At 42.2% G+C, this 26443-nt stretch overlaps 1 protein-coding gene across 1 annotated transcript in view; it reads right to left on the bottom strand.

Annotated features, from left to right (window-relative positions):
* Positions 1–16187: 16187 nt before the first annotated feature.
* The window catches only part of cfap74 (cilia and flagella associated protein 74), a gene marked incomplete at both ends in the record, with an annotated part of 422090 nt that continues 411834 nt past the window's right edge, over positions 16188–26443 (bottom strand). The window contains 2 exons of the mRNA XM_084333450.1: positions 16188–16337; positions 18455–18546. Coding sequence (XP_084189576.1) covers positions 16188–16337; positions 18455–18546 — 242 coding nt within the window. The remainder of the gene's footprint in view (positions 16338–18454; positions 18547–26443) is intronic.

The following is a 26443-nucleotide window of genomic DNA, read 5'->3' as shown; positions in this document are numbered from 1 at the left end:
TTTCTTGAAATCAGCGCATTCCCTCCATTTTCTGATTGTCCCTGAATCAAGCCAACATCTCCTGTTTAACATAACTTCTCCACTTACCCTCTCAAGTTTGTGAAGAAAAAAGTTAACCAAGATCTGCTTTAGAGTACTTGATTAGGGAGGACACCGAGCATGTAAGACGTGCTTTTCGCCGCTCCACCGTTTTGTGACAAACTTCAATTATAAATAGTCCTTTAACTACGTTTTTTCTTTTTGGACTTTGGACACTGGACAACGTATGTTCATCTACCAGTCAGGCAGACTTTTCGACACTTTAAATCGTCCATGGGTCCTGTTAAACCCAAATTAAGGACGACGCGTGCAGGACAACAAACAATCTTTGATCAGCCACCCGGGCCACCCCCACCGCACGCGCCAGCTGCTAACATGACCAGCGGCAGCGCCTTTGATCTAGGGGCCTTACAATCAATGCTGAACTCGCTGAAGGAAGATATTTGTGGCAGAATTGACTCATCGGCAACTAACCTGAGAGCTGAAATCCTTGCAGTGCGCACGGAGCTGGTGAATATTACTGAACCATTGCTGCTGAAAATAAATGAACACGGGCAAACTATCTGCGAGTTGGAACGTGTGACGAGCGACCACAGTGACCAGCTCTCCTCGCTTGACTCCACTGTTAATGAGCTCACGTCACAGGTGAAATTACTAACCGACAAATGTGAGGACCTAGAGGGGAGATCGAGGAGGAACAACCTTCGACTCGTGGGGATACCTGAGGGCTCGGAGGGTCCGCGGCCAACGGAATTCATCTGCCGCCTACTCAAGAACCTACTGGGCCTGGATGATGAGCCCCTACTCGACAGAGCCCATCGCACTTTGCGGGCTAAACCCAAAGAGGGAGAGACGCCTCGTCCGCTCATCATCAGGGTCCACTTCTTTCATCTCCGGAACGAAATCCTACGTCGGGCCAGCGCGACCTCCCGTGACACCCCTCTACTCTTCCAAGGCAAAAGGCTCTCCATTTTCCCTGATTACACCGTCGCTGTTTCCAAGAAGAGGGCTGCGTTTGGAGGAGTGAAACGTGAACTCCATGCCTGTCCTGGTATCAAGTTTGGGCTGATGTTTCCTGCGGTTCTGAAAATCACTCTGCCGAGTGGTTCAACGCACACGTTTGAAGACCCGGCCGCCGCCTCGACTTTCATAAACACTAAACTCAGAAAAGCGGTTCCCCAGACTGTAACCATCAGCTGAACGGCAAGTTCATACTTCATGTCCATATGACTGAGCATATACAGACTATTTCATTTTGGGACTACGATATTTCACAATATTAACATTTGTCACTTAACCACGGAAGGGGTGGTGTTTATCTTTAGAGTTAGTAATAGTGGGTTATGCGCGCGTCCAATTTGAGGAGACTCATCAGCATGGGAGGGAGGGGGGAGGGAAGGGTTTGTTTACATTTACAGTTCTTTTTGTGCGATGTTTATACTGTTGTTGCTTTTTCTATGACTTGGCCACTGCACATAAAAAATACTATTAGGACATACTTTTCGATGTTACTCATTGTACACTCAACACCAGTCTATGACTCAACCTAAAACCTCACAGCAGATTGGAGGAGTGGTCAAATTTACTAGTTGGAATTGTAAGGGCTTAAATCAGCCAATCAAACGTAGTAAAGTACTGGGGCATCTTCAGAATTTGGGGGTTCATATAGCTTTCCTTCAGGAAACTCATTTCAAGCTATCTGATTATACCAGACTACGTAAACGATGGGTTGGCCAAGTGTACCACTCATCATTTCAGAGCAGAGCTAGAGGTGTGGCAATTTTAATCCACAAATCAATACATTTTATTTGCTCAGATGTTCTCTCTGACCCAAATGGTAGATTTGTGCTGGTAACTGGAAAGCTCTGTGGCACCCCAGTGATTATGCTTAATATCTACGGCCCTAACTGGGACAATAGCTCATTTTTTAGATCTGTGTTCTCTTCGATACCTGACCTCTCTCCACACATTATCTGATATTAGGAGGGGACTTCAATTGCTGGCTTAATCCATCATTGGATCGCTCATCTACCAGAAATGCAGTACTTTCAAGCTCTGCTAAAACCATTCAATCTTTTATGGAAGAGTTTTCACTTTCAGACCCTTGGCGTTTTCACAACCCATCTAGCAGAGCATACTCATTCTTCTCTCATGTTCATCACACCTTCACTCGTATTGATTATTTCTTGATCGACAATCGGCTCATCTCATCAGTATTATCTTGCTCATATGATGCTATTGTCATATTGGACTACTCTCCAGTTCTAATGGAACTGCAAATTAGGGGATGTGATAACACCCGACCACCCTGGCGACTGAATACTAGTTTGTTATCGAACGAAGATTTTGTTACTTTTATTTCCAAGCAGATAGATTTTTTTTTGGATATCAATAAGACGCCTGGGATCTCAGCTTCCTTACTATGGGAGACACTGAAGGCATACTTAAGGGGGGAAATTATTTCTTACTGCACTTATGAGACTAGAGCCAGAAAGAAGAAATTAGATAATTTAACCAAACAGATCACTCAGATTGACAACGTTTACTCTATCGCTCCATCACCTGATTTATATAAGGAACGCCTATTGTTACAAGCAGAATTCGATACTCTGACTACCACCCATACCGAAAAATTACTATTCAAATCCAGATACAATTACTATGAACACGGAGATAAGGCGAATAAACTATTAGCTCATCAATTAAGACAGGCATCAGCTTCGCATCAAATACCACAAATCCAAACTTCAACAGGCAGAACTACAGATCCCAAAGAAATTAATGAACAATTTAAAAACTTCTACTCATCTCTCTATGCTGCAGAACAACCCACTGACCCGTCTGCCTTTAGCAACTTTTTTGACTCTCTTGATATTCCTAAAGTTGACTCCGACTCAGCGGTGAAACTGGAGGAGCCTATCACAATAGAGGAGATTGAAGAGGCTGTTCACAACATGCAGGCAGGTAAATGCCCAGGCCCCGATGGTTACCCAATCGAATTCTATAGGAAGTTTTTTGGCAAATTGGCGCCACTTCTTATTGATATGTACAATGAATCCTTCTGCTGTTTTAAATTGCCCCATACACTCACTCAGGCCACAATTTCCTTAATCTTGAAGAAGAACAGAGACCCTCTCTTATGTGGGAGCTACCGTCCTATAAGTTTGCTATCCGTGGATTTAAAGCTTCTTTCCAAACTACTATCTATGCGCTTAGAATCGGTACTACCCTCTATTATTTCCCCAGATCAGACTGGATTCATAAAAAAACTGTACTCTTCTTTTAACACTAGACGGCTTCTTAATATCATGTATAATCCCTCTTCTTCCTCAATATCAGAAGCTGTGATCTCACTAGATGCCGAGAAGGCTTTTGACCGGGTGGAGTGGAGCTACCTATTCTACACCATGGAGAGATTTGGCTTGGGTAAAACATTTATCACTTGGGTGAAACTGCTTTATACCTCCCCTATAGCCTCAGTCAGAACCAACAACACACATTCTGAATATTTCCCTCTCTTTCGCTCTACTCGGCAAGGCTGCAATTTGAGTCCCTTATTATTTAATATCGCAATAGAACCATTGGCCATTGCTCTCAGATCAAATCCTAACATAACTGGTATTCATAGGTTTGGCATCGAACAGAAGACTTCACTTTATGCGGATGACTTGCTTTTATATGTATCGAATCTCTCTGTCTCTATTCCAGCTGCCCTTGATGTTTTCAGTTCATTCGGTGCAATATCAGGATATAAACTAAACTTAGATAAAAGTGAGCTATTCCCTCTGAATGCTGAAGGTCGAAATTACCCCTTACATACTTTGCCCTTTAACATTTCCCCACTTGGCTTCATATATCTTGGCATTCGTTTCACAGACAAATTTAAGGATTTATTTAAATCTAACTTCTCCCCTTTGTTAAGCAAACTGCATAAAGACTTTGAACGATGGTTGCTATTACCCCTGTCCTTAACGGCACGAGTCAACTCAGTTAAAATGAACTCCCTGCCAAAATTCTCATACCTTTTTCAATGTTTACCCATCTTTCTCACACAAGCATTCTTCCAGAAAATTGACAGTTTGGTGTCGCAGTTCATCTGGAATAGGAGAGTCCCTAGGCTCGGTAAAGCCCTCCTACAAAGACCAAAGCCTCTGGGAGGGATGGCTCTGCCCAATTTTAAATTCTATTATTGGGCAGCCAACTTTAGAGCACTACAACATTGGGCAAGGTTTGAAGACACACCTTCATCCCCTGTATGGTTGCTTTTGGAATCCTCTTCTTCCAGCCCTGCCTCACTGGCTGCTCTGGCTCACGCACCTCTACCTTTTCCCACCTCTCCCTACTCTAAAAATATCATTGTCAAATCAACACTCAGGATATGGAACCAGTTCAGACGACATTTTGGTTTACAATCTTTTTCTTTACTAGCTCCAATTACAGCTAACCCTGTTTTCCCCCCCTCTGTGATGGATAGAGCTTTTCTCTCCTGGTCCCCTCTTGGTATTAGAACGTTCAGTGATTTATATATAGAAAATATTTTTGCATCATTTGAACAAATGTCTGACAAGTTCTCTCTTTCGATGTCACATTTCTTCAGATACTTGCAAGTCCGGAGTTTTGTACGTAATATCAACCCACAGTTCCCCAAACTCCCAGAAGCCACTCCTATTGACACTTTACTAAAGCCTACACTGGTCACAAAGGGTATTATATCTGTCCTGTATGGCTTGATTTCCTCACTGCGTCCTACCTCATTAGAAAAGATCAGGAGGAGATGGGAGGAGGACCTGGGTGAGGACGTCACAGAAGACCTGTGGGAGGATATTCTACACCGGGTCCACTCCTCTTCAATTTGTGCCAGGCACGGACTGATCCAATGTAAAATTGTTCACCATTCACACTTTACTAAAGTCAGGCTAGCCAAGATCTATGGCAACATTGATCCCACCTGTGACAGATGCCACCGTGCCCCTGCTACACATAGTCACATGTTTTGGTCCTGCCCTTCCCTGCATAACTTTTGGTCTGAAATATTTGAAACTATCTCAAATAGTATTGAGATCCCAATCAGCCCGACTGCCATAACTGCTTGCTTTGGTGTCTCTATCTCCCCTACTACTCTGTCTCTGCCACGATATAAAGCTGACCTGGTGGCATTTGTTACTCTCCTGGCTAGACGTCTCATTTTACTGCATTGGAAGTCACCCACTCCTCCATCTCACTCTATGTGGCTCAGGGATATTTTGCACTTCCTTAAGATGGAGAAAATAAGGTGTGTCATAAGGGGTTCTACAGCTAGATTTTATAAAACATGGGGCCGTTTCTTTACCTATGTTGGGGAACAAGGCTCAATCGACCCCCCATAAATAATGCTCACTCCTAACCTAGCACAGTCCAGTCGAGTGACCTATCTACTTGTGCAAATGTAACCGATGTCTACCTTCTCATTTAAAAAAAAAATAAAAATTTGTTCCATTCCTCTATTCCTGCTGTACAGTGCTTGTCCTGAGTGTACATATCTGTTTAATTGACTATGTCCGAAACAATATTTATATTTATTTTGTGGTGTACTATTTTTTAGTCTATATATTCAACAGACCTATACTTTGACTACTTATACGTAGCCATGTGCAACATGTATATTATTTACATTCAACAGACCTATATTTTGTTTATTTATACATAGTTTTGTGCAATAGGTATATTGTTTATCCAACAGACCTATATTTTGACTAACTATATGTACCTTTGTGCAATATGTATATTGTCTACATTCAACAGACCTATATTTTGACTACTTATATGTAGATATGTGCAATACGTCTGGCATATATGTGTACAATTTGACCTTGTGATGACCTCATATTGCAATGAAAAAACTTCAATAAACAAAGTTTTGAAAAAAAAATATCTGCTTTTTGCGTCCCTGGATTTTCGGCACCATTTTGAAGTAGAATTGATGAGGGTAGGCGCTGGTTTCAAGAGGAATTCAGACTGGAGATGGTTTTCAGAGACAATGGGCCTCAGTTGGTGAAGAAGTTGATTTAATGTAGCATACATGGTTTCCACAGCACAGTAACAAGACGTCCATCTGTGACCCAGCCTCGGCTAGACTGAGTCCCTTACTGTTCTCAACAAGTTGTTTAAATCCTATCTCCAATACACAAGTGGGTCTGGTCCTCCCCTGCCAATAGTTGGTAAACTGGTTTGGTCTGTTTGCGTGTGGGTACTGGGTGTGTGTGAGTGTCTGGGAGGGGGGTTTCTGTGTGTGTGTCATTCATCAATCGGTCATGGGGTGTGTTTGATCAGATTGCTAGTGTGTGTGTGTGTGTGTGTCTGTGTGTGTGTATGCCTCTATTGTGTGCCTCTCTTGGTCATCAGGTTTACAACAAAACTGGTTCCTAGGGGGGGGGGGGGGGGGGGGTTATGTGAGATAGAGTGGGTGTGTGATCATTTCATTTACAGAAGTCAAGATAACTGTTGTCTGTTTTCAGCTTAGCCATTCTGAATAATGCTATAATAATGTTGAATAACCCATTAGTCAAATATACACGATAATATCAATTCTATTGACCATATGAACATAAATTGTTACTTCAAAAGTTACCAAACAATATATATGTGTCTATTTTGGAATTGATAAGTGTACTGTTTTAATCAGGATAAAACGAATCTCCTCTGGCCACAGAACTGTGATTGGCTGAGCACTTGCAAGCCATGCAAAATGACATGGCCTCCGGTGGTTCTGGTTGGTTGTATGTTTGTGTCTGTCATCCTGATGACGCTAGCAGCAGGGGCGTGCTTGGAATGTTTAAAAGCACGCTCCCAGAGAAGAAGAAGGACAGAGGGACGAACCAGAAAGAGAAGAAAACAACACCACCATCCAACTGAGCGTCGATGAAGGCTCGCTCCACTTGCTGCTGCTGAAACGATTGCTAAAACCGCTGAAGAAGAGACTTTTGTACGACCAGAACTTTGTAACTGAAATACTTTTGAATACTGGGAAATCCAGAACGAGTGTGTATTTGCCATAGAGAATGCTTTGAGACGAGCGTTTTGCCAGGACGCCTTCAATAAAAGCTCTATTCTTGAATACCACTCAAATCGCACCTGTGTGGGACTCGGTTAATCTGCACTTCTACATTCGCACCTGACCGGTGGTCATCCACACACGTAGACAGAGAAGAGTACTAGCCAAATATATGACACAGCATCATCTGCATACATCTGGACATGTACACTGTTACACACATCAGGTAGATCGTTTATAAACAGAGAACATAATTGGTCCTAGTATTGATCCCTGCGGGACACCAACCGAGCAAGTGTGGTAAGGAGACTTGATACCGTTAACACTTACACTGTTCCCTTTTGGATAAATATGAGCTAAACCACTGGATAGCCTTTGGAAATTTTTTTATGTGATCATTTGGACATGTTTGACAGTGGAACGTCGTCCAACTTTTACCTCTATAGATAGACATTTTGGCAATAGTGTAATAGGTGTAACCAATGCTGATGGTAAGTAAAGTTACTTATTACTGCAACCAATTACTCCACCTACGTTTCTGTATGCTACACCTTGGCCTTTCTGTTTATCTGGGCGTCTTGGGTTATGCAGTGTCCTTTATGCAGTTGTCTTGTTGCAAAACGGTAGACCAAGGATAACAGGAAACGTGTGCAAAGTGTCATATCATTGGAACATGAAGTATACAAATTATGTATTGTCAGTTGTACATTTTGAAATGTTATCATAGCGCCACCATCTAGCTGACTGGTGTGATATTTGTTGTGAAGCATTGGCACACTAATATCTATCGGTGTGGCAAATGTCATGTCTCTATTATGTGATTATTTTTCAATAGTGCCACTATGTGACGGAATGACATTTGTGCACAAATCTTCCCTATCGTGGAGCAAACATGGGTAAATAGGACAAAGTATTAATGAGTAGGCCTACACTACCGCAGAAGAAACAGCAGAAATAAGACCTCAACAATATTGAATGCATTTTGTACAGGGGTGTAAAAAGTACCCAGAAATTATACTTAAGTGAAAGTATGGGTACCGTCTCAAAATCTGACTCAAGTAAAAGTCAAAGTATCTGGCTAAAAACACACTTGAGTAAAAGTAAAAAAGTCCTACTTTTAAATGTACTTAAGTACTAAAAAGTAAAAGTAAATTTTCTTTTAAAGGGATAGACCAGGGCCCTCATTCATCAACGTGACGTAGAAAATGTTCTATTTCCATACTTAAGCACAGAATTTAGAATGTGTGCACGCACAAAAAAAACGGGATTCATCACACGTGCGTACACAGGTCCTACGCACACCTGTCTTGATAAATATGACTTTGATCCTACGTTTGAGCTTGTGCACTGTTTTAAGTATTTGCATACCAGAACCGCCCCGATTAACCATATACGGTAATGGACACCCCCATGAAATGTGGAAAAGTGGACTAAGCCGAGGGTGTTGTACACTGTCGGATATTATATCTATTAACTTCCTAAAAGACCATTGCTGCCTGGACACCGCAAACACTAATAAAGACCATTAACCACTGTTTTGCCGTTGCCCGTTAGTGGCCGTTAGTGTCATTAATGCATGCTGGAATAAGAATGCCTTTCTTAATTTATTTTTAATATTAATAATTATTATAATACAATAAAAGACAGCTCCGTCTTTTAATACACATATATTGTACAGTAACGTCAAATAAATACTACAGTCCCCGCTGAAATAAAGGTTCTGCACGCACATACCAGCAGTGATCTACAGCATAAAAGATAGCCACTTTATAATACTATTCTGAGTAGATAATTCATCTGTATCGCAACAGAGTCACGGATCTGGTCGGGGCAGGTAGCATTATGTTGGGAAAATCTTTATGAAATAAACAAAAGTGAATTAAAGAATTTAAAAACAAAGTTTAGCATATTAAATCGTTTTATAAGCTTTCTGAGTAGATAATTCATCTGTATCGCAACAGAGTCACGGATCTGGTCGGGGCAGGTAGCATTATGTCGGGAAAATCTTTATGAAATAAACAAAAGTGAATTAAAGAATTTAAAACGAAGTTTAGCATATTAAATCGTTTTATAAGCTTATAGCTTTTTTCGTGCTGATTTGAGAAGGGTCCAGCTGCAGAGCCGGAGAGCAACTCTCAGGGCCAAGATAGCACTTATACTATTTTGAGAGAGACAGCAGAGACAGACAGCAGACTGAGCAGAGAGACAGACAGACAGACACTGTTCCACAGTGTGTGTGTGTGTGTGTGTGTGTGTGTGTGTGTGTGTGTGTGTGTGTGTGTGTGCATGCGTGCGTGCGTGTGTGTGACTACTAGTCTAATAGTAGAGACTCAGCCCCCCCACCCCCCCCCTCTGGACCACCTCCTAGTAGAGACTTCTCTAGGAAGAAGACGAAGATGAGGATTAAGGCGAGACACTGCAGGTGAATAGGCAAATATACTTTTTTTGTTGATTTTGAGATTTTGTTATATTTTGCTTCCTAAACATGTCTTCTATGAAACTAGTGACAATAAAACGTCAATAACACACATTTAGTTGTTTATTTTACTTCATTTTGCCTTATTGCATCCATAAATGTCCACATATTTAATGGGGAAGTGCCTCATTTGCATATATAAACATACATTTCAGAAAACTTGTCTCTACTAGGAGGTGGTCCAGGGCCCCGTTCCCCGTACCTGGATAACTGAGTTAGCCGGATAACTTTCGGTCAAGCCTGACTTAAGCCGGACCTTCCCATTCCCCGACGCGCGATTGTCTAAATCACCATGACAACAGATCAAAAAGTTTGAGCCTGGTCGAGAGCAGGGTTAAGTTCAAGTTAGCCGGATGAACCATGGCCACGCCCCCGCAAAGAAGTGACAGCTCGTTTCCTGAAATGATTCTCACAGTCTAGGATCTGCATTATACCATTCTGAACTACGTTTTTGTGCTCCATTCTTCCAGAGGGGGCTTTTGAAATGTATAATAATAGAACTAAATGCTGATAATAAATCATATTGAGCCTATAGATTTACTTTGTCCTAAATAAAATAATGCATGTCATATACGGCGCTCGGAGTCGCGATACACGCTGCATGTGGTTATTTTAATAACGGCTCATTGCAAATGTGAATCCCGCGGGGATATTTTTAATGAATGAAATCTATCGGCCGTTTGGCTCTGATTAGTTTCATATATTAATCTCCGCTGTAGATTTGCTTAACGGAGCGCCGGATTGTGTTTCATTCAAGCATAAAATTGAAGTGTCTATGCGGGGATTGTGGTTTTTGTGTGATATTGTAACTGGGATTAAAATGTCTGATGAGATGCGCTGTTTGACGGATTTGAGAAATTGAATGAGCCGTTGACGTCACATTAATGCATTTGAGAATAAAGAGATAAAACTTCATTTTTTGGTAAGAAAAATATTCTAAACACGGGTCTCTCGTCCATTAATGCATAAACAATGAGTATATCATGTCTGGCACAGTGGCGCAGTGGCTAGTGCTGAATCCTGGCAACCGGGTGACCGGTGTTCGAAACCCCGTGTTTCCAATATAATTTTTTTGGAATATAATATTAATGATTATACGCAAAAGTAGCCTAGTTTTAAGTTAAAATATTATAAATCTACATGCATTGAGGATGTCATTCTTTATATAGCTCTCAACGTGCACCAAATTGAATTATTCCTACATTGCAAAAAGAAGGAAAAGACTAGGAGAAGTGGGATTCGAACCCGGGCCGCCTGTGTGAAAGTCAAAAGCAGAAACCATTACACCACAGTGTAGATAAGTAAAATATCCACCATACATCAATCAATGGGTAAGAGAGCCGTATCCTTATACTGCGTAACAGTTTAACTAATTATTTTCGCTAGCAAGATCTCATTTGATTATCCATTCCATAAACCTACTGCCAGCAGGCAAGTTTAAAGAAATATAATCTGATTGATTGGGGTAATGAGGGACTTAAAATTAGCCTATAGATAACGCATTTAACTTGTCGGCGAGGCGATTGAGCCGTACTGCAACCTGTTAATAAAGTTTTAAATCAATTAATCAATCAATGCCGTTAGAAAATCAGGATCTCTGCTATCGATACGTGATGGCTTTTCAACTGAAGCGGCCGCGCGCACTTATCCTGGGTCTCAAGTCTGGTTTGAGTTAACGAGACTGAATCCACCTTCGAGGAACAGGAAAATCCCGGCTTCAAACATCGGGTTAACTGAATCTGGATAATGGGACTCTTGATCGACTTAGTTGAACCAGGTACGGGGAATAGGGCCCAGAGGGGGGGGGGTCTCTACTGGGAGGTGGTCCAGAGGGGGGGGGTCTCTACTAGGAGACTAGTGGTCACACACACACACTGTGGAACAGTGTCTATCTGTCTGTCTGTCTGTCTGTCTCTCTGCTGTCTGTCTCTCCGGCTCTGCAGCTGGACCTTCTCAAATAAGCACGGAAAAGCTTTTAAGCTTATAGCTCCAATTTGGGTCCCAAATTGCGGTACAAATGAAGGAGGTGTCTCGGGTAGTGGACTCTAGTTAATATTATGTTCTCTCTGCAATTAGACTGCCCCTCATTCATCCCTATCTGATGCTACTGTATCTCTGAAAACAGTTCCTGCGAGCGCAGTCAGTGCACCCGATAACGCTATATATATAAACCTGCATTCATTCGGAGAGAAAGACCTATTCCACATGCTATTTAGGGTTTGACAATAATTACACTAATATCGCTATTTCACAATGAACTATAATGAATTACGGGGGTCATACAGAACACGTCAGTCAAGCTTATTTCCGCGTTGAAACTAATGCATGCAACTGATCTATGCCGTCCGTCTGCAGTCCCCATATTCTACCACATGGCGTCAGCTAAGCATGGTCCGACCTGTGCTTAAATATACGCACAAAGTCAAGCACAAGTTCAAATAGATAAATCCCACACTTTGCTTAGGAATGGTCGTACGCACGGCTTAAGCACATATCTGTGCGTAAGTCAGGTTGATACATGAGGGCCCAGGGGTCTCAAACTCATTCCATCGTGGGCCAAGTTTTCATTTTAACTATACATTGCACCAGGTGAGTTAGTTGAAGAGGTGAGCCAATTAGTGAAATCAGCTCTGGTGTTTAGGCAAGGCTGGAATGAAACCAAGCATACACTGCCCACAATGGAATGTGTTCTGCGATAGACAATGCTGAAATGAAAGAACAGAGGACACTTTTTTTGCATAAAAATTATTTAATGCACTTCTCCATTGAAAGTAAACTAACATGGACGGCATTCACATCACAGCATGAATAATATCACAATATTAAAAACAGAATGGTGTATCCTGAATAATATCACAATATTAACCACAGCATACTGGATTATCCTGAATAATATCACAATATTAAAGGCAGAATACTGGAGTACCCTGAATAATATCACAATATTAAAGACAGAATACTGGAGTACCCTGAATAATATCACAATATTAAAGACAGAATACTGGAGTACCCTGAATAATATCACAATATTAACCACAGCATGATGCGGATCTGACTGTATTCTTCTGATAGCAGGTGTTTAATCAAAGATCCCCACCTTCTAGTGTTGCACAAGGACCAATCAGCATGGGTATGGGCGGGTTCATTTTTCATTGATGGGGATTTGATTGGCTGTTTACCTGCGGTCGCAGGATTAATAACGTTAACGTTAGTTCGGCCAGATAAACAATAAAAATATACTAATTAAAATGGTTGGACTTGTGAGATTTGTACTTTGTACTTTGTAGGTCTGCATTTTAAATCTAAGGAGTAAAAAGTATGTTTTCTTTCTCTGAAATGTAATGGAATAAAAGTACAAAGTATACAAACAAACCTAATAATACTCTAGTAAAGTACAAATCCCCCAAAACAGTACTTAAGTATTGTAACAAAGTACAATTACTCAAGTACTTTACACCCCTGATTTTGTATTTATTTTACATTTAAATAACTAACAATTATTCACTTTCTCATATAGAATACATAAAAAAATAACAGAGAATCAGTTGATCGGAAGGTCTTGACTTGTCTGGATGGAAGCCAGCATGGTGACGCTGTACATCTCAGTCTCATCCCCCTTCAGGGTGAGGGACGCACACACCTGCACCACCTCATAGGGCTGTAAACAAACAAACAAACAAACAAACAAACAAACAAACAAACACACACACACACACACACACACACACACACACACACACACACACACACACACACACACACACACACACACACACACACACACACACACACACACACACAAATTCAGTCAGCGTGTTCTACAAAAAAACTAAAACAATAATAACCAATAGATTTAGAAAGGATACAGAGGAAAGCAACTTCTGATGTGGCACCAAGGTAAAGACTGGATACCAGATTGAACTAAACTACTGTCAAACCTAGCACTACAACTTCAAACACTAACTATACCACACTGAACTAAACTATTGTACCTCATCCCATTTCTGCTTTGCACTATATAGTATTGTACATTAGTACACTGCATAGTATTGTATATTATATGGTAACTCCGTTTTTTTTACGTCTATTCTGCATCGAACATTGTACATATGTCTATACTGAACACTGTGACCTCATTTTCTACTTCTAATTTACATGCTATACTATGTTATTTGATACTATCTTGTCTAGCACAGTCTCTGGAGCGTAACAGTAAGAAGCATTTTGTATGAAAGTATTCTGTACTTCTGTATGACAACTATTAAAGAAACTTGAAACTACTGTCAAACCTAGCACTACAACTTCAAACACTAACTATACCACACTGAACTAAACTACTGTCAAAACTAGCACTACAACTACAAACACTAACTATACCCAGTGGTGCGTTATTGAAATCAACTGGGATTGCACGCACCTAATGGTGCCATTCGCTCCCGCGAATGCCCATAAATGTCCCCTTGCTTGAGCAGCAGACTACAGACAGTTCCTAATTGCCTCTACGAATGGAATGTAACACATGTCATTCACAAAAAGTTAGGTGTGAATGTATCTGAGAACGTATTTAACACATCTGACGACCGGCGCTATTGATATGCAAATAGCGAGTACTTATGTGGGCTTGCACGGAGTGCAACCCCGTCCCATGAACAACGCATGCCTGACTATACCACACTGAAACACTACAACTACAAACACTAACTAGAAACAGAGATACAAAAAGTAGTTTAATTAAAAGAGAAACTAGCCTAAATTACATTTGAATGATTTATTTTCCAGCACCTCTTTCTTCCCTTCTGTTGAATACAGTGTTTTTGGATGGGTATAGCAACACACCACATTTTAAATGAACTATTTCCTTCTCTGCCTGGCTACCCCACACCAAAGAGTAAAACACTTTTACAAACCCCGGCCAAAAGGCAAAGTACATATGCCATTTTTCTCCAAAGCCCAAATAACATTTCAGACAGACACATCCATACAAATACTATTATAAAGACCATAATGTTTAAGTATGTTCAGTACTTCACTGTTTCATACTCTTGTTGGGATGTTGTGTGGCAGATGACTGTGAGGGCTGTGGGTGTGTGTGTGTGTGGGTCGCGTGTTACTGTTCCGCAACAGTAAGTTACTTCCGGGGTAGGCCTGATTGGCCCCGACAGGCACGTGGCGCGGCAAACTCAGGACGCGCAACGAGGCTGCTGAGAGCTGTCGCGCGGAAATAGGCTGTCTATTGCCATTCTCTAACACAAACTCTAACCTTAACCAGCTCCTTAACAGCGCCTAAACTTAACCGTTCTAACCTTAACCAACTCCGAAACAATGCCTAACCTTAACCTTAACCTTAACCATGCCTAACCTTAACCATAGAAAGAATATTGCCATTCTCTAAGACAAACTCTAACCTTAACCAGCTCCTTAACAGCGCCTAAACTTAACCGTTCTAACCTTAACCAACTCCGAAACAATGCCTAACCTTAACCTTAACCTTAACCATGCCTAACCTTAACCGGCGAAAGAATACACGTTAAAAAAAAAATCACGTAAAAATTTTTTTTTTATGGGATTTGAACTCATCAACAACGGACCGCAGGATCGCAGGACCGCTGCTCTGCCAGGTGAGCTGAAGCGCCGAATGAAAATCATGGCGGATTAGGACGGTTACATAATTCCGCAAGCTCTTCCGCTCCGCTCCACGGAGCGTGCCGCGCGGCAGAGAAAGTTGCGCGTCACGTGCCTGTCGGGGCCAATCAGGCCTACCCCGGAAGTAACTTACTGTTGCGGAACGGTTAAAAGCGTGTGGGTCACGAGCAGATAACAGGGACTCTTAAAGTGATCCGTGAAACGAATAACCACTAGACTGCTACACTTCACTGTATACTTGTATGCTGTGACAAATAAAACTCTTGACTTGACTTGACTCAGACATTTTAGGAGAAGGGGAAAAATAAACAACACAAAACAACCTTTACAGGTGGAAGTCTCAAAGTGAGTAATTAAGAAAATAAATCAAGTCCAAAAAAACAGGACTACTCTCAATAAAGAGGTATAGTATAAAAGTAAATAAGCCACAAGGGCACCTCCTAATAACAGAGTTTATATTGAAAAAGTCAAACAATAAACCTCCACTAAGGGAGTTTATGTGTAGAATAAAGCGAGTAGCCTAAAATAAGAATGACTACAATAAAAGCTAAATTCTGAATCAGAGATCAGACAGACTACAGTTCAATATAATGAGCATGACCAAAAGGACAGCCAACACTAGGAAATGAATTAGCAGTTGACATTGCGAGATCCAAACTTAAATAGACTCAAGGCATGGCCATAGGCACAGCTGCACTGAATCAGGTGCAATCAAGCCCACACACCTGCCGAGCCATGAGGCAATTAACCACAGGGACCAGGGATTGGCAGCTATCCCTCACAGAAAGGTGAAATAAAGCAAAAACCATGACAATGACATGTTTGATTTCCAAGATATGACTGATTTCAAATGTCAGACAAGAATATTTATTTGGGAATATTATGCCCATGTCCCTGCTTATTTGGGGTATTATTTGATTCACGGGGAAAACCTTTCTCTTCATCCCTGTATATTATTATTATTTGCGACACTGATGCTGGTGGCGGTCATTCATTTTGTCAGTAGATCTGTACCCTGTGTCCACTAGGGGGCATCCATGTGACAGTGATGGTGTGTCTCTCGCCTGCCTCCACTGTGCCTCTGCTGGGCTCCACACTGAACCCTCTCTGCTGCAGGGCTGCTAGGTTGTCCCAGTGGAACTCACCTCTCTGGGGACAAACAGGACAAACACTGGAGTTAGATATAGTGATTATATGGAACAGGATTACATGGATCTCTAATTACCAAAAAAAAAATTCTGTAAAAAAACACAATAAACTGATTATAGGTGCTTTTGAACAAGGGATTACTCAAACACGTTTGAAGGTGGGGGGGGGGGGGGGGGAGTATTTAGTGTTTGTCGTCATGAACTACATCCTCTGATATCAGTAATCTGATGTTCTACCCACCAAAAAGATAACGGAGAACAGTGTTTAATGTATCAATACAGTAGTACTATGGAGAACAGTGTTTAATGTATCAATACAGTACTACGGTGAACAGTGTTTAATGTATCAATACAGTACTGTGGAGAACAGTGTTTAATGTATCAATACAGTACTATGGTGAACAATGTTTAATGTATCAATACAGTACTATGGTGAATAGGGATGCACCGATCCAACTTTTTCAGTCCTGATACTGATACCTGGGTTTGGGTATCAGCCAATACCGATCCGATACCCATTGTCCAAATTTCTTTTCCAAAAAAAATTTAAAATAAAAAATTTAATCCACGTTTTTTTTTATATTAATATATATTTTTTAAGAATTGTGTTTTTGATTTGTTCTAAACAAAGACAGAAAATAAACTTCATTCATTCAATTAATAAACGGTATGCCTCACTGTCACTGTGTAGAAGAGACTGGAATCATTCTTTTGTGCAAGGCAACATCAGGCTTGACTTAAAACATTACTTTCCTAACTTAGTGAAACTAAATGTAACAAATTAACACATAGATATAAATGTACTGAATGGTTTATAAAAAAATTTAATCCGATATATATATATTTTCCCCGATACCCGATCCAGCTATTTTACTGATATCGGCGGCCGATACCGATACCAATATTGGATCGGTGCATGGTGAACAGTGTTTAATGTATCAATACAGTACTTGAGGATGAAGTTTGATCTAAATGTTCTGAGCCAGATGCCTCTGCCTGCACGCTGGGCGTGGGACGCAGCAGCTCATATAAAACTACAGGCACAGAAACAGCTCATGGATGTTAAACCTAACTTGTTTTTTTTTTATCCACTTTTTCTCCTCTTTTTTCTATTTATCTCCCATCCCAATTACCCGCTGTGCCAATTCTCCCCTCCCCTGTCTTGAACGTTGCTCGCATATGCCCCCCACTGGCAGGTTGTAGGGAGGATAGAAGCCTTGCATCACGTGTCCCCTCCGATACACGAGGAGGCAGCCTGTCACATCTTTTCACCTGCCAGCGCGGACTCTCATTGGCGAGGAGTAACGTGTGGGAGGCTCACACTACCCCCGCCATTTCCTGTCTCTGCTGTGCAGGCGTCCCCAACCGACCTGTAGGAGTCGCTGTCCACAACGTCCAGATTACCACCCATCGACTTCCACCCGCCAACTCTGCCAATTGAGTTAGTATGACGACTGGCCCAAGCCGGAGACAACGCTGACAGCCGGAGTCGAACCCGGTGTCTCTTGCGTTGGTGACGAGCGCAATGTCCGCTGCGCCACCCAGCCGCTTAAACCTAACTTGTTGAAACGGATGTTAAACCTATTTTAACTTGTTGAAACAGATCTTAAATCTACATTAAACTTGTTGAAACGGATGTTAAACCTATTTTAACTAGTTGAGAAGGATGTTTAACCTATATTAATTTGTGGAAACTGATGTTAAACCTATATTTACAGTGGCTCAGGAGGTAGAGCGGTCGTCTGGTAGTCGGAAGATTCCCGGTTCGATTCCCACTCCTCCTGGGCAGCGTGTCGAAGTGTCCTTGAGCAAGACACTTAACCCCTAATTGCTCCTGATGTGTTGGCACCATGCATGGTTGCCTCCGCCCATCGGTGTGTGAATGTGTGAGTGCATGGGTGAATGTGAGGAACAAAATTGTAAAGCACTATATAAATGCACCGTTTACCTTTTTTACTTGTTGAAACAGAGCATAATAGGGCCAATATGGGTAAATAAAAAGGGGGGGGGGGCACCGAAACAGTACTCAGAAAATGAAAGCCAGTAGTAGTGTCTTGCTTTATGAGAAGTCTGTGGTCTTCTTCTATCGTCCTTGGCAGGCTGTGTGGTGCAGCCCACCTCCAGCTCCCTGCTGGCAGGTTTCTTGGTCCATTTATTGAAGACCAGCGTCAGCAGCACTGGCACTCTGGGCTTCTCCGACCTCTGTGAGTCTGAAAGGAATAGAATAATAATAACAACATGTTGCTTTTTATACCATTCTTATCCCTTTTACACCGGCCAGGCTCCGTGCTGGAGCCGGTTCCCGAACGTAATCTCGCACCGGCCGGCGCGTTCAGACCGGGATTAATTGGTTCAGAACGTGACAAACCGGTGCTCAGCTGGCACCGAAAAATAGTTGGTTTTTCCTCGCGAACCGTGAACTTAATCATCAGTGGGCGTGTCATATTCTAGGCTGTGAAGACGAGTAAACGGGGGAAAGTAGCGAGTCAGCGCGCGAGCGCACACACAAAATAATACACGCACACACGCTGTATACGTTTGAAATGAATCGTTCCAGCAAAGTAGGCTTCTATTATTCGAATGACTTGTTTTAATGGGTATCATAGTAGTAAGTCCTACTGTAGAACATGACATATTAGCATGACATCTGATTTATTAATGCCAATACTGGACGACAAGCGCAATTGACACTTGAAAATAATGCTGCCAAAAAACAATTGAGGTACATTTTTATAATATAGATATATAATAGAGCTACTCTTGAATGAGATTCATAGCAGTCGTAACTTTCTCCTGGTTTTCCCATCCCACCCCTTCCACTACCACACTACAAAGGGTTAACGCTTTCACTACCACACTACAAAGAGTTAATGCTTTCACTACAGGTGCGGTAGTGAAAGGGTTAACCTTCTGTAGTGTGGTAGTGAAAAGGTTAAATATGGCGGGAATGCCAGGATAACTTTGCTCTCTCCTCAACGACTTCCCTGAACATCTAGTCAGATTGCTGTACTGTACCAAGCAACAAGCACAGAGAAAATCTATCTGAAAGCTGCTGCAGAAAACACTCGTTTTTTCTTGGTCTTGAAGTAAATGTCTTGGTCTTATCTTGACTGTTGTCTAACCCTAACTAACCTTACTGCCATGCACTTGTCCTAATAAACTAACCTACACTGTAGCATACACTGTAGCACTCAACACTTTGATGAACATTGTTACTCAGCTGATAGAGTTGTGCCCTTCCTGATGACTTGTCGTACAGAACTTGTAAGTCGCGAGCGGTTTGACCGCGGAAGAACATGGCTGCTTAACTCGCGAGCTCCCCGACAGCAAAATGATTTAGCCCCGGAAAACATTTATTAACAACACCAGGGTATATATTTAATAGGGATGAAAGAAGGGGCTATCACGAGACGTAGGGCGAACACGATTACAACTGAAAAGGACGACGGAATGGCAGAGAATGACGACGTAACGGGAGGAAAAGATGGCGACGATGACTGTGAACAAGAGGCCACGCTGTTGAACATATACAAGGAGCTCAAAGACTTCAGAAAAGACAATGAGCGTCAATTTCGGGAAATAAAGAATGATATGAACAGAATGAACGACAGGCTCGGTGAAACGGAGGGGAGAATCGGAGAAAATGAAAATGTGCTTGATGCGGCGACGGTTTTAATAAAAAAACTGATACAGAGGCATGCCGACATGGAGGCTAAACTGCTCGACCAAGAGGGCAGAACGAGGAGAGAGAACCTGCGGGTGTATGGTATCCCGGAGGAGAAAGAGGGAAAGGACATGCATGGATTTCTAGACGGCCTGTTTAAGGACGCACTCGGACTGCCTCATGACATGGACCTTCGTATCGAACGAGCACACCGGGCACTGGCCCCAAGGCCTAACAACCCACAGCTGAAACCACGGTCAATCGTGGTTAAGTTTGGGAGTTACAAAATGAAGGAAGAGATAATACGCCGAACGTGGCAGAAGAAAAACTTCTCATGTGACAACGAACGTTTCTATGTCGACCATGACTTCCCCACTGAAATACTGAAGAAGCGAGGAGAATATGCCGAGGCCAAGAGAATAATGAAGGAGAAGAATCTCAAGTTCCAGACACCGTATCCAGCGAAGATGAGGGTGTTCTACGAGGATGGCACCCGCCTGTACCAGAGCGCAGCGGAGGCGACGGCGGATATGGCAAAGCGTGGATTCAAGATCACCGTGGTGAACCCGACTACCGACCCAGATCGAGAGGAGATACTGCGGCCGGATGGATAAAGGAAAAGTATAACAAAATGAACCACAGGCCATTATGGATATGTCATAGAAGTTACAATGTACCAATATATATCTAAGAGATATACAAATGTTAATTGTTGGAAACGTTACCGTTTTGACAAGTTCAGTTGAATTGATCGCACTGTATATAGATTACAGTGTGAGCCATACGTTACATCAGGGTATACAAAATAGTAGGGGCACAGTTTTGGGCAACCTGCCTTGTGCCATATGCACTCCTCTGTTAGTCGAGGGGGACCAAGGTGCACGGGTGAGTATCGATCTCACCCTCGGTACAATTGTTCTATCTGGGGTCATATCGAACGTAGCTTGGGTAAATGTGGGGGGGGGGGGGGGGGGAATGTATTTATGTTTTTATATGTTCTTTTTTATTTCATTGTATGCTATACTATTGTATATATATCTTCACAGTCTCAGGAACTAGATATGGAAATGTGGGAGATGGCGCCCCAGACATAGAGGTATTACGTCCTGGATTGCACAGGGGAGATACATTACGAGGAATATGGGGCTGATTAAAATAATATCGTGGAATATAGACGGTTGTCATCATCCCATTAAGAGAAAAAAGATACTGACGTTCTTGAAACAAAAAAAGACGGATATTGCACTAATTCAGGAATCGCACCTGGATGAGGAGGAGTCGGCCAAGCTTAAAAGGGATTGGGTGGGACAAATATTCTATAGTACGTTCTCTTCTAGGCAATATTGGTGAGAAAAAACATAGACCTAAAGGTGCACAATAGTTTCTCACATGATGAGGGAAGATGGGTTATACTGGATGCTGATTTAGAGGGACAGAGGACTACCTTAGCTAATATATATGCGCCCAACGGGTCGTCCTCAGACTTTTTCCATGAAGTATGTGAGGTGATCAGGAAAATAGGGAATAGCAACGTAATCATAGGGGGGGACTTCAATCTGGTTGGAAACACCTTAATGGACAAATCGTATCAACCCAGGACCGCTGACAACGCAGGGAGACTGGCGGTTGGTGTTCTGATAGAGGAATTGGGTCTAGTGGATATTTGGAGGGTTATGAACCCACAAGAAAGAGACTACACGTTTTACTCTCACCCGCATTCCTCATACTCTAGAATAGATTATTTCCTGATCTCTGGCGCACTGATAGAACAGGTACACTGTAAACCCGCATGTTCAAAATAATCAATTAGTTTGAGTAGGGTATACTCAATATTCTATGAAAGTTCTACTAACTTGAATGTCTTGAGTTCGTGTGACGTGTTCTTATGTTTTGAGTAAATAAAACTTATAGTTTTTGATTGACTTGGAACTATTCACTTATTAAGTAAGTTTAATGTAAAAGCATAACTTAAGTACAACTTAAGATAATTAAGTAGATACAGAGTGTAAACCGCATTATGTTTTGAGTAAATAAAACTCATCTTTTTTGATTGACTTGGAACTATTCACTTATTAAGTAAGTATAATGTAAAAGCATAACTTAAGTACAACTTAAGATAATTAAGTAGATACAGACTGTAAACCGCATTATGTTTTGAGTAAATAAAACTCATCGTTTTTGATTGACTTGGAATTATTCACTTATTAAGTATGTATAATGTAAAAGCATAACTTAAGTACAACTTAAGATAATTAAGTAGATAGACTGTAAACCGCATTATGTTTTGAGTAAATAAAACTCATCGTTTTTGATTGACTTGGAACTATTCACTTATTAAGTAAGTATAATGTAAAAGCATAAATTAAGTACAACTTAAGATAATTAAGTAGATACATACTGTAAACCGCATTATGTTTTGAGTAAATAAAACTCATCGTTTTTGATTGACTTGGAACTATTCACTTATTAAGTAAGTATAATGTAAAAGCATAACTTAAGTACAACTTTATTAACAGATTGCAGAATGGGTATAGAGGTGTGATAGGTGTGATATGTGTGAGAGGTGTGATAGGTGTGATAGGTGTGATAGGTGTGAGAGGTGTGATAGGTGTGATAGGTGTGATAGGTGTGAGAGGTGTGATAGGTGTGATAGGTGTGATAGGTGTGAGAGGTGTGATAGGTGTGAGAGGTGTGATAGGTGTGAGAGGTGTGCGAGATGTGATAGGTGTGAGAGGTGTGAGAGGTGTGATAGGTGTGAGAGGTGTGATAGGTGTGATAGGTGTGATAGGTGTGAGAGGTGTGATAGGTGTGAGAGGTGTGAGAGGTGTGATAGGTGTGAGAGGTGTGATAGGTGTGAGAGGTGTGATAGGTGTGATAGGTGGGATTGGTGTGAGAAGTGTGAGAGGTGTGATAGGTGTGAGAGGTGTGATAGGTGTGAGAGGTGTGATAGGTGTGAGAGGTGTGAGAGGTGTGATAGGTGTGATAGGTGTGAGAGGTGTGATAGGTGTGAGAGGTGTGATAGGTGTGATAGGTGTGAGAGGTGTGATAGGTGTGAGAGGTGTGATAGGTGTGAGAGGTGTGAGAGGTGTGAGAGGTGTGATAGGTGTGAGAGGTGTGATAGGTGTGATAGGTGTGAGAGGTGTGATAGGTGTGATAGGTGTGAGAGGTGTGATAGGTGTGATAGGTGTGAGAGGTGTGAGAGGTGTGAGAGGTGTGATAGGTGTGATAGGTGTGAGAGGTGTGAGAAGTGTGATAGGTGTGAGAGGTGTGAGAGGTGTGATAGGTGTGAGAGGTGTGATATGTGTGAGAGGTGTGATAGGTGTGATATGTGTGATAGGTGGGATCGGTGTGAGAGGTGTGAGAGGTGTGATAGGTGTGAGAGGTGTGATAGGTGTGAGAGGTGTGAGAGGTGTGATAGGTGTGAGAGGTGTGAGAGGTGTGAGAGGTGTGATAGGTGTGAGAGGTGTGATATGTGTGATAGGTGGGATCGGTGTGAGAGGTGTGAGAGGTGTGATAGGTGTGAGAGGTGTGATAGGTGTGAGAGGTGTGATAGGTGTGAGAGGTGTGATAGGTGTGATAGGTGTGAGAGGTGTGATAGGTGTGAGAGGTGTGATAGGTGTGATAGGTGGGATCGGTGTGAGAGGTGTGATAGGTGTGAGAGGTGTGAGAGGTGTGATAGGTGTGATAGGTGTGATAGGTGTGAGAGATGTGATAGGTGTGATAGGTGTGAGAGGTGTGAGAAGTGTGATAGGTGTGATAGGTGTGAGAGGTGTGATTGGTGTGAGAGGTGTGATAGGTGTGAGAGGTGTCATAGGTGTGATAGGTGTGAGAGGTGTGATAGGTGTGATAGGTGTGATAGGTGTGAGAGGTGTGATAGGTGGGATAGGTGGGATCGGTGTGAGAGGTGTGATAGGTGTGAGAGGTGTGAGAGGTGTGAGAGGTGTGATAGGTGTGATAGGTGTGAGAGGTGTGATAGGTGTGAGAGGTGTGATAGGTGTGATAGGTTGGTATCTATGACCTGTGCCTGTATGCTAGCATGACATGGTTGGTATCTATGACCTGTGCCTGTATAGCATGACACTGTTGGTATCTATGACCTGTGCCTGTATAGCATGACACTGTTGGTATCTATGACCTGTGCCTGTATAGCATGACACTGTTGGTATCTATGACCTGTGCCTGTATAGCATGACACTGTTGGTATCTATGACCTGTGCCTGTATAGCATGACACTGTTGGTATCTATGACCTGTGCCTGTATGCTAGCATGACACTGTTGGTATCTATGACCTGTGCCTGTATGCTAGCATGACACTGTTGGTATCTATGACCTGTGCCTGTATGCTAGCATGACACTGTTGGTATCTATGACCTGTGCCTGTATGCTAGCATGACACTGTTGGATCTATGACCTGTGCCTGTATGCTAGCATGACACTGTTGGTATCTATGACCTGTGCCTGTATAGCATGACACTGTTGGTATCTATGACCTGTGCCTGTATGCTAGCATGACACTGTTGGTATCTATGACCTGTGCCTGTATGCTAGCATGACACTGTTGGTATCTATGACCTGTGCCTGTATGCTAGCATGACACTGTTGGTATCTATGACCTGTGCCTGTATAGCATGACACTGTTGATCTATGACCTGTGCCTGTATATGACCTGTATATAACCTTCTCACCAAAAAAATTATTCTAACTAAAATATAAACAACTTACAAACACAACTCCATATACTTAGCTTTGTGCTGCACTTTGTAGAAACCATGGATTTATTTGTGATTATTATGTCTCTTTCATTCCTTCAGGACACGCCTGATGAGCCAGAGCTTCAGGGTGTTGCAGTGGCCCTCCTTACTGTCATCAGTGACCATGACACAAGTCCAGTTCACTACCAGCCTGTGACAATCTCTGATTGGTGATTCCTTCCTGGTAATGTTTGGACTAATCTATGCACTACACCTCAGCTACCCCAAGGGACTTACCAACACTTTTGAATTCATTCAGAAGATTTTACTAGGTCTAGAAGCTGGTAAACTGTCGCCCAGGTTGCAGACTCTCAAGAATGACTTGATGATGCAATAATTTTTTTTTCTTCTGATTTTTCAATGGATTTTCTCCCCGTCCCAATTAGTCGTTGTGCCAATTCCCCCCCCCCCCTCCCCTACCTGGTGCTGTATGCATGTTCTCCTACGAGTCGGTATAAGGGCGTCCCGAGTCGATCGCACGCTTCCCCCGAGACATGCGCCGACAGCCAGTGACGTCTTTTCACTTGGCAGCGAGGGCTCTCATTGGTGAAGTGTAACGCGTGGGAGGGCACGCTATCTCCACCAAGTCCTGCCCCGCTTAGCAAGCGCCGAGACCTGACCTGTAGGCATTGCTGTCCACAACGCCAGATTCCCACCCGCCAGCTTCCCCACCCCCTAATACTGCCAAATTGTATTAGTGTGAACGGCCAGCCAAGCTGGTGACAACGCAGGGAGTTGGATTCGAACAGGCGAATCCAGTGTCTCCAGCGTTGGTGACGAACGCAATCTCCGCTACGTCACCTGACCGCTCTTGCATTAAACTTTTGAAGGTATTATTTTGACATGACAAGGAAATTAATACCTCACCCCACATCCTTCTTTCAGATGAGTTTCTATTCCTTACTGTAATCAGTGATCATGACGCAAGTCCAGTTCACTACCAGCCTGTGACAATCTCTATTGTCATTGAAAGTCATATCATGATCAGCCTCCCCAGATTTGGTGATTCCTTCCTGTAATGTTTGGACTAATCTATGCACTACCCCAAAGCACTTACCAACACCTCAAAAGTGTGTCTATAGAAACTCATCTGAAATGTCTTGTCATGTCAAAATAATACCTTCAAAAGCTGCTGTACTACTTTGCAGATGTTCAGCCAATAGGTCCAAACTACTCAATGTACCTTGTTCTTTATTTTTTATGTAATATGTTTACATTTGAGAGTTTTACAGTTCGAATTTTCTTAACCGTCTATAGCTGGCATTATTGTAATTTCATCCAAGTAAGTTTTAGAGTTGAAAGAGTTTATCAGAATCTCAAAGGCAACATCCAAGTCCCAAACGTTTGTGTCTCGAGGAACAATAGGAGGCAATGGGCATAAATGCCACTCTGCTCTGACTGCTTCCATTGCTTGTAGGCAGTGGTAGAGTTAGTGTTCTCAGTACAGAGTACAAGGCGATATACCAGGAGCCATAAACGCAACACAGAAGAGTTATTATTAACATATACAGAATATGAACTTATACAGAATATGAACTGGTCAATTACACAACTAGAGTGAATAAAGACACAATAATTGATTAATAAAATAACTATTCACCATTAGCTGGACTCAGTTCCGTTTCACTTGAATGAATCACTTGGGAGTCAGCAGCAGCAGACCATCGATCTTGTATGCTGAGAGTGGGACT

The sequence above is a fragment of the Notolepis coatsorum genome (genome assembly GCF_963971535.1).
Source record: "Notolepis coatsorum genome assembly, chromosome: 17".
NCBI lineage: Eukaryota > Metazoa > Chordata > Actinopteri > Aulopiformes > Paralepididae > Notolepis > Notolepis coatsorum.
The sequence above is the reverse complement of the archived record's forward strand: the minus strand, read 5'-3'. Positions and strand labels throughout refer to the sequence as shown.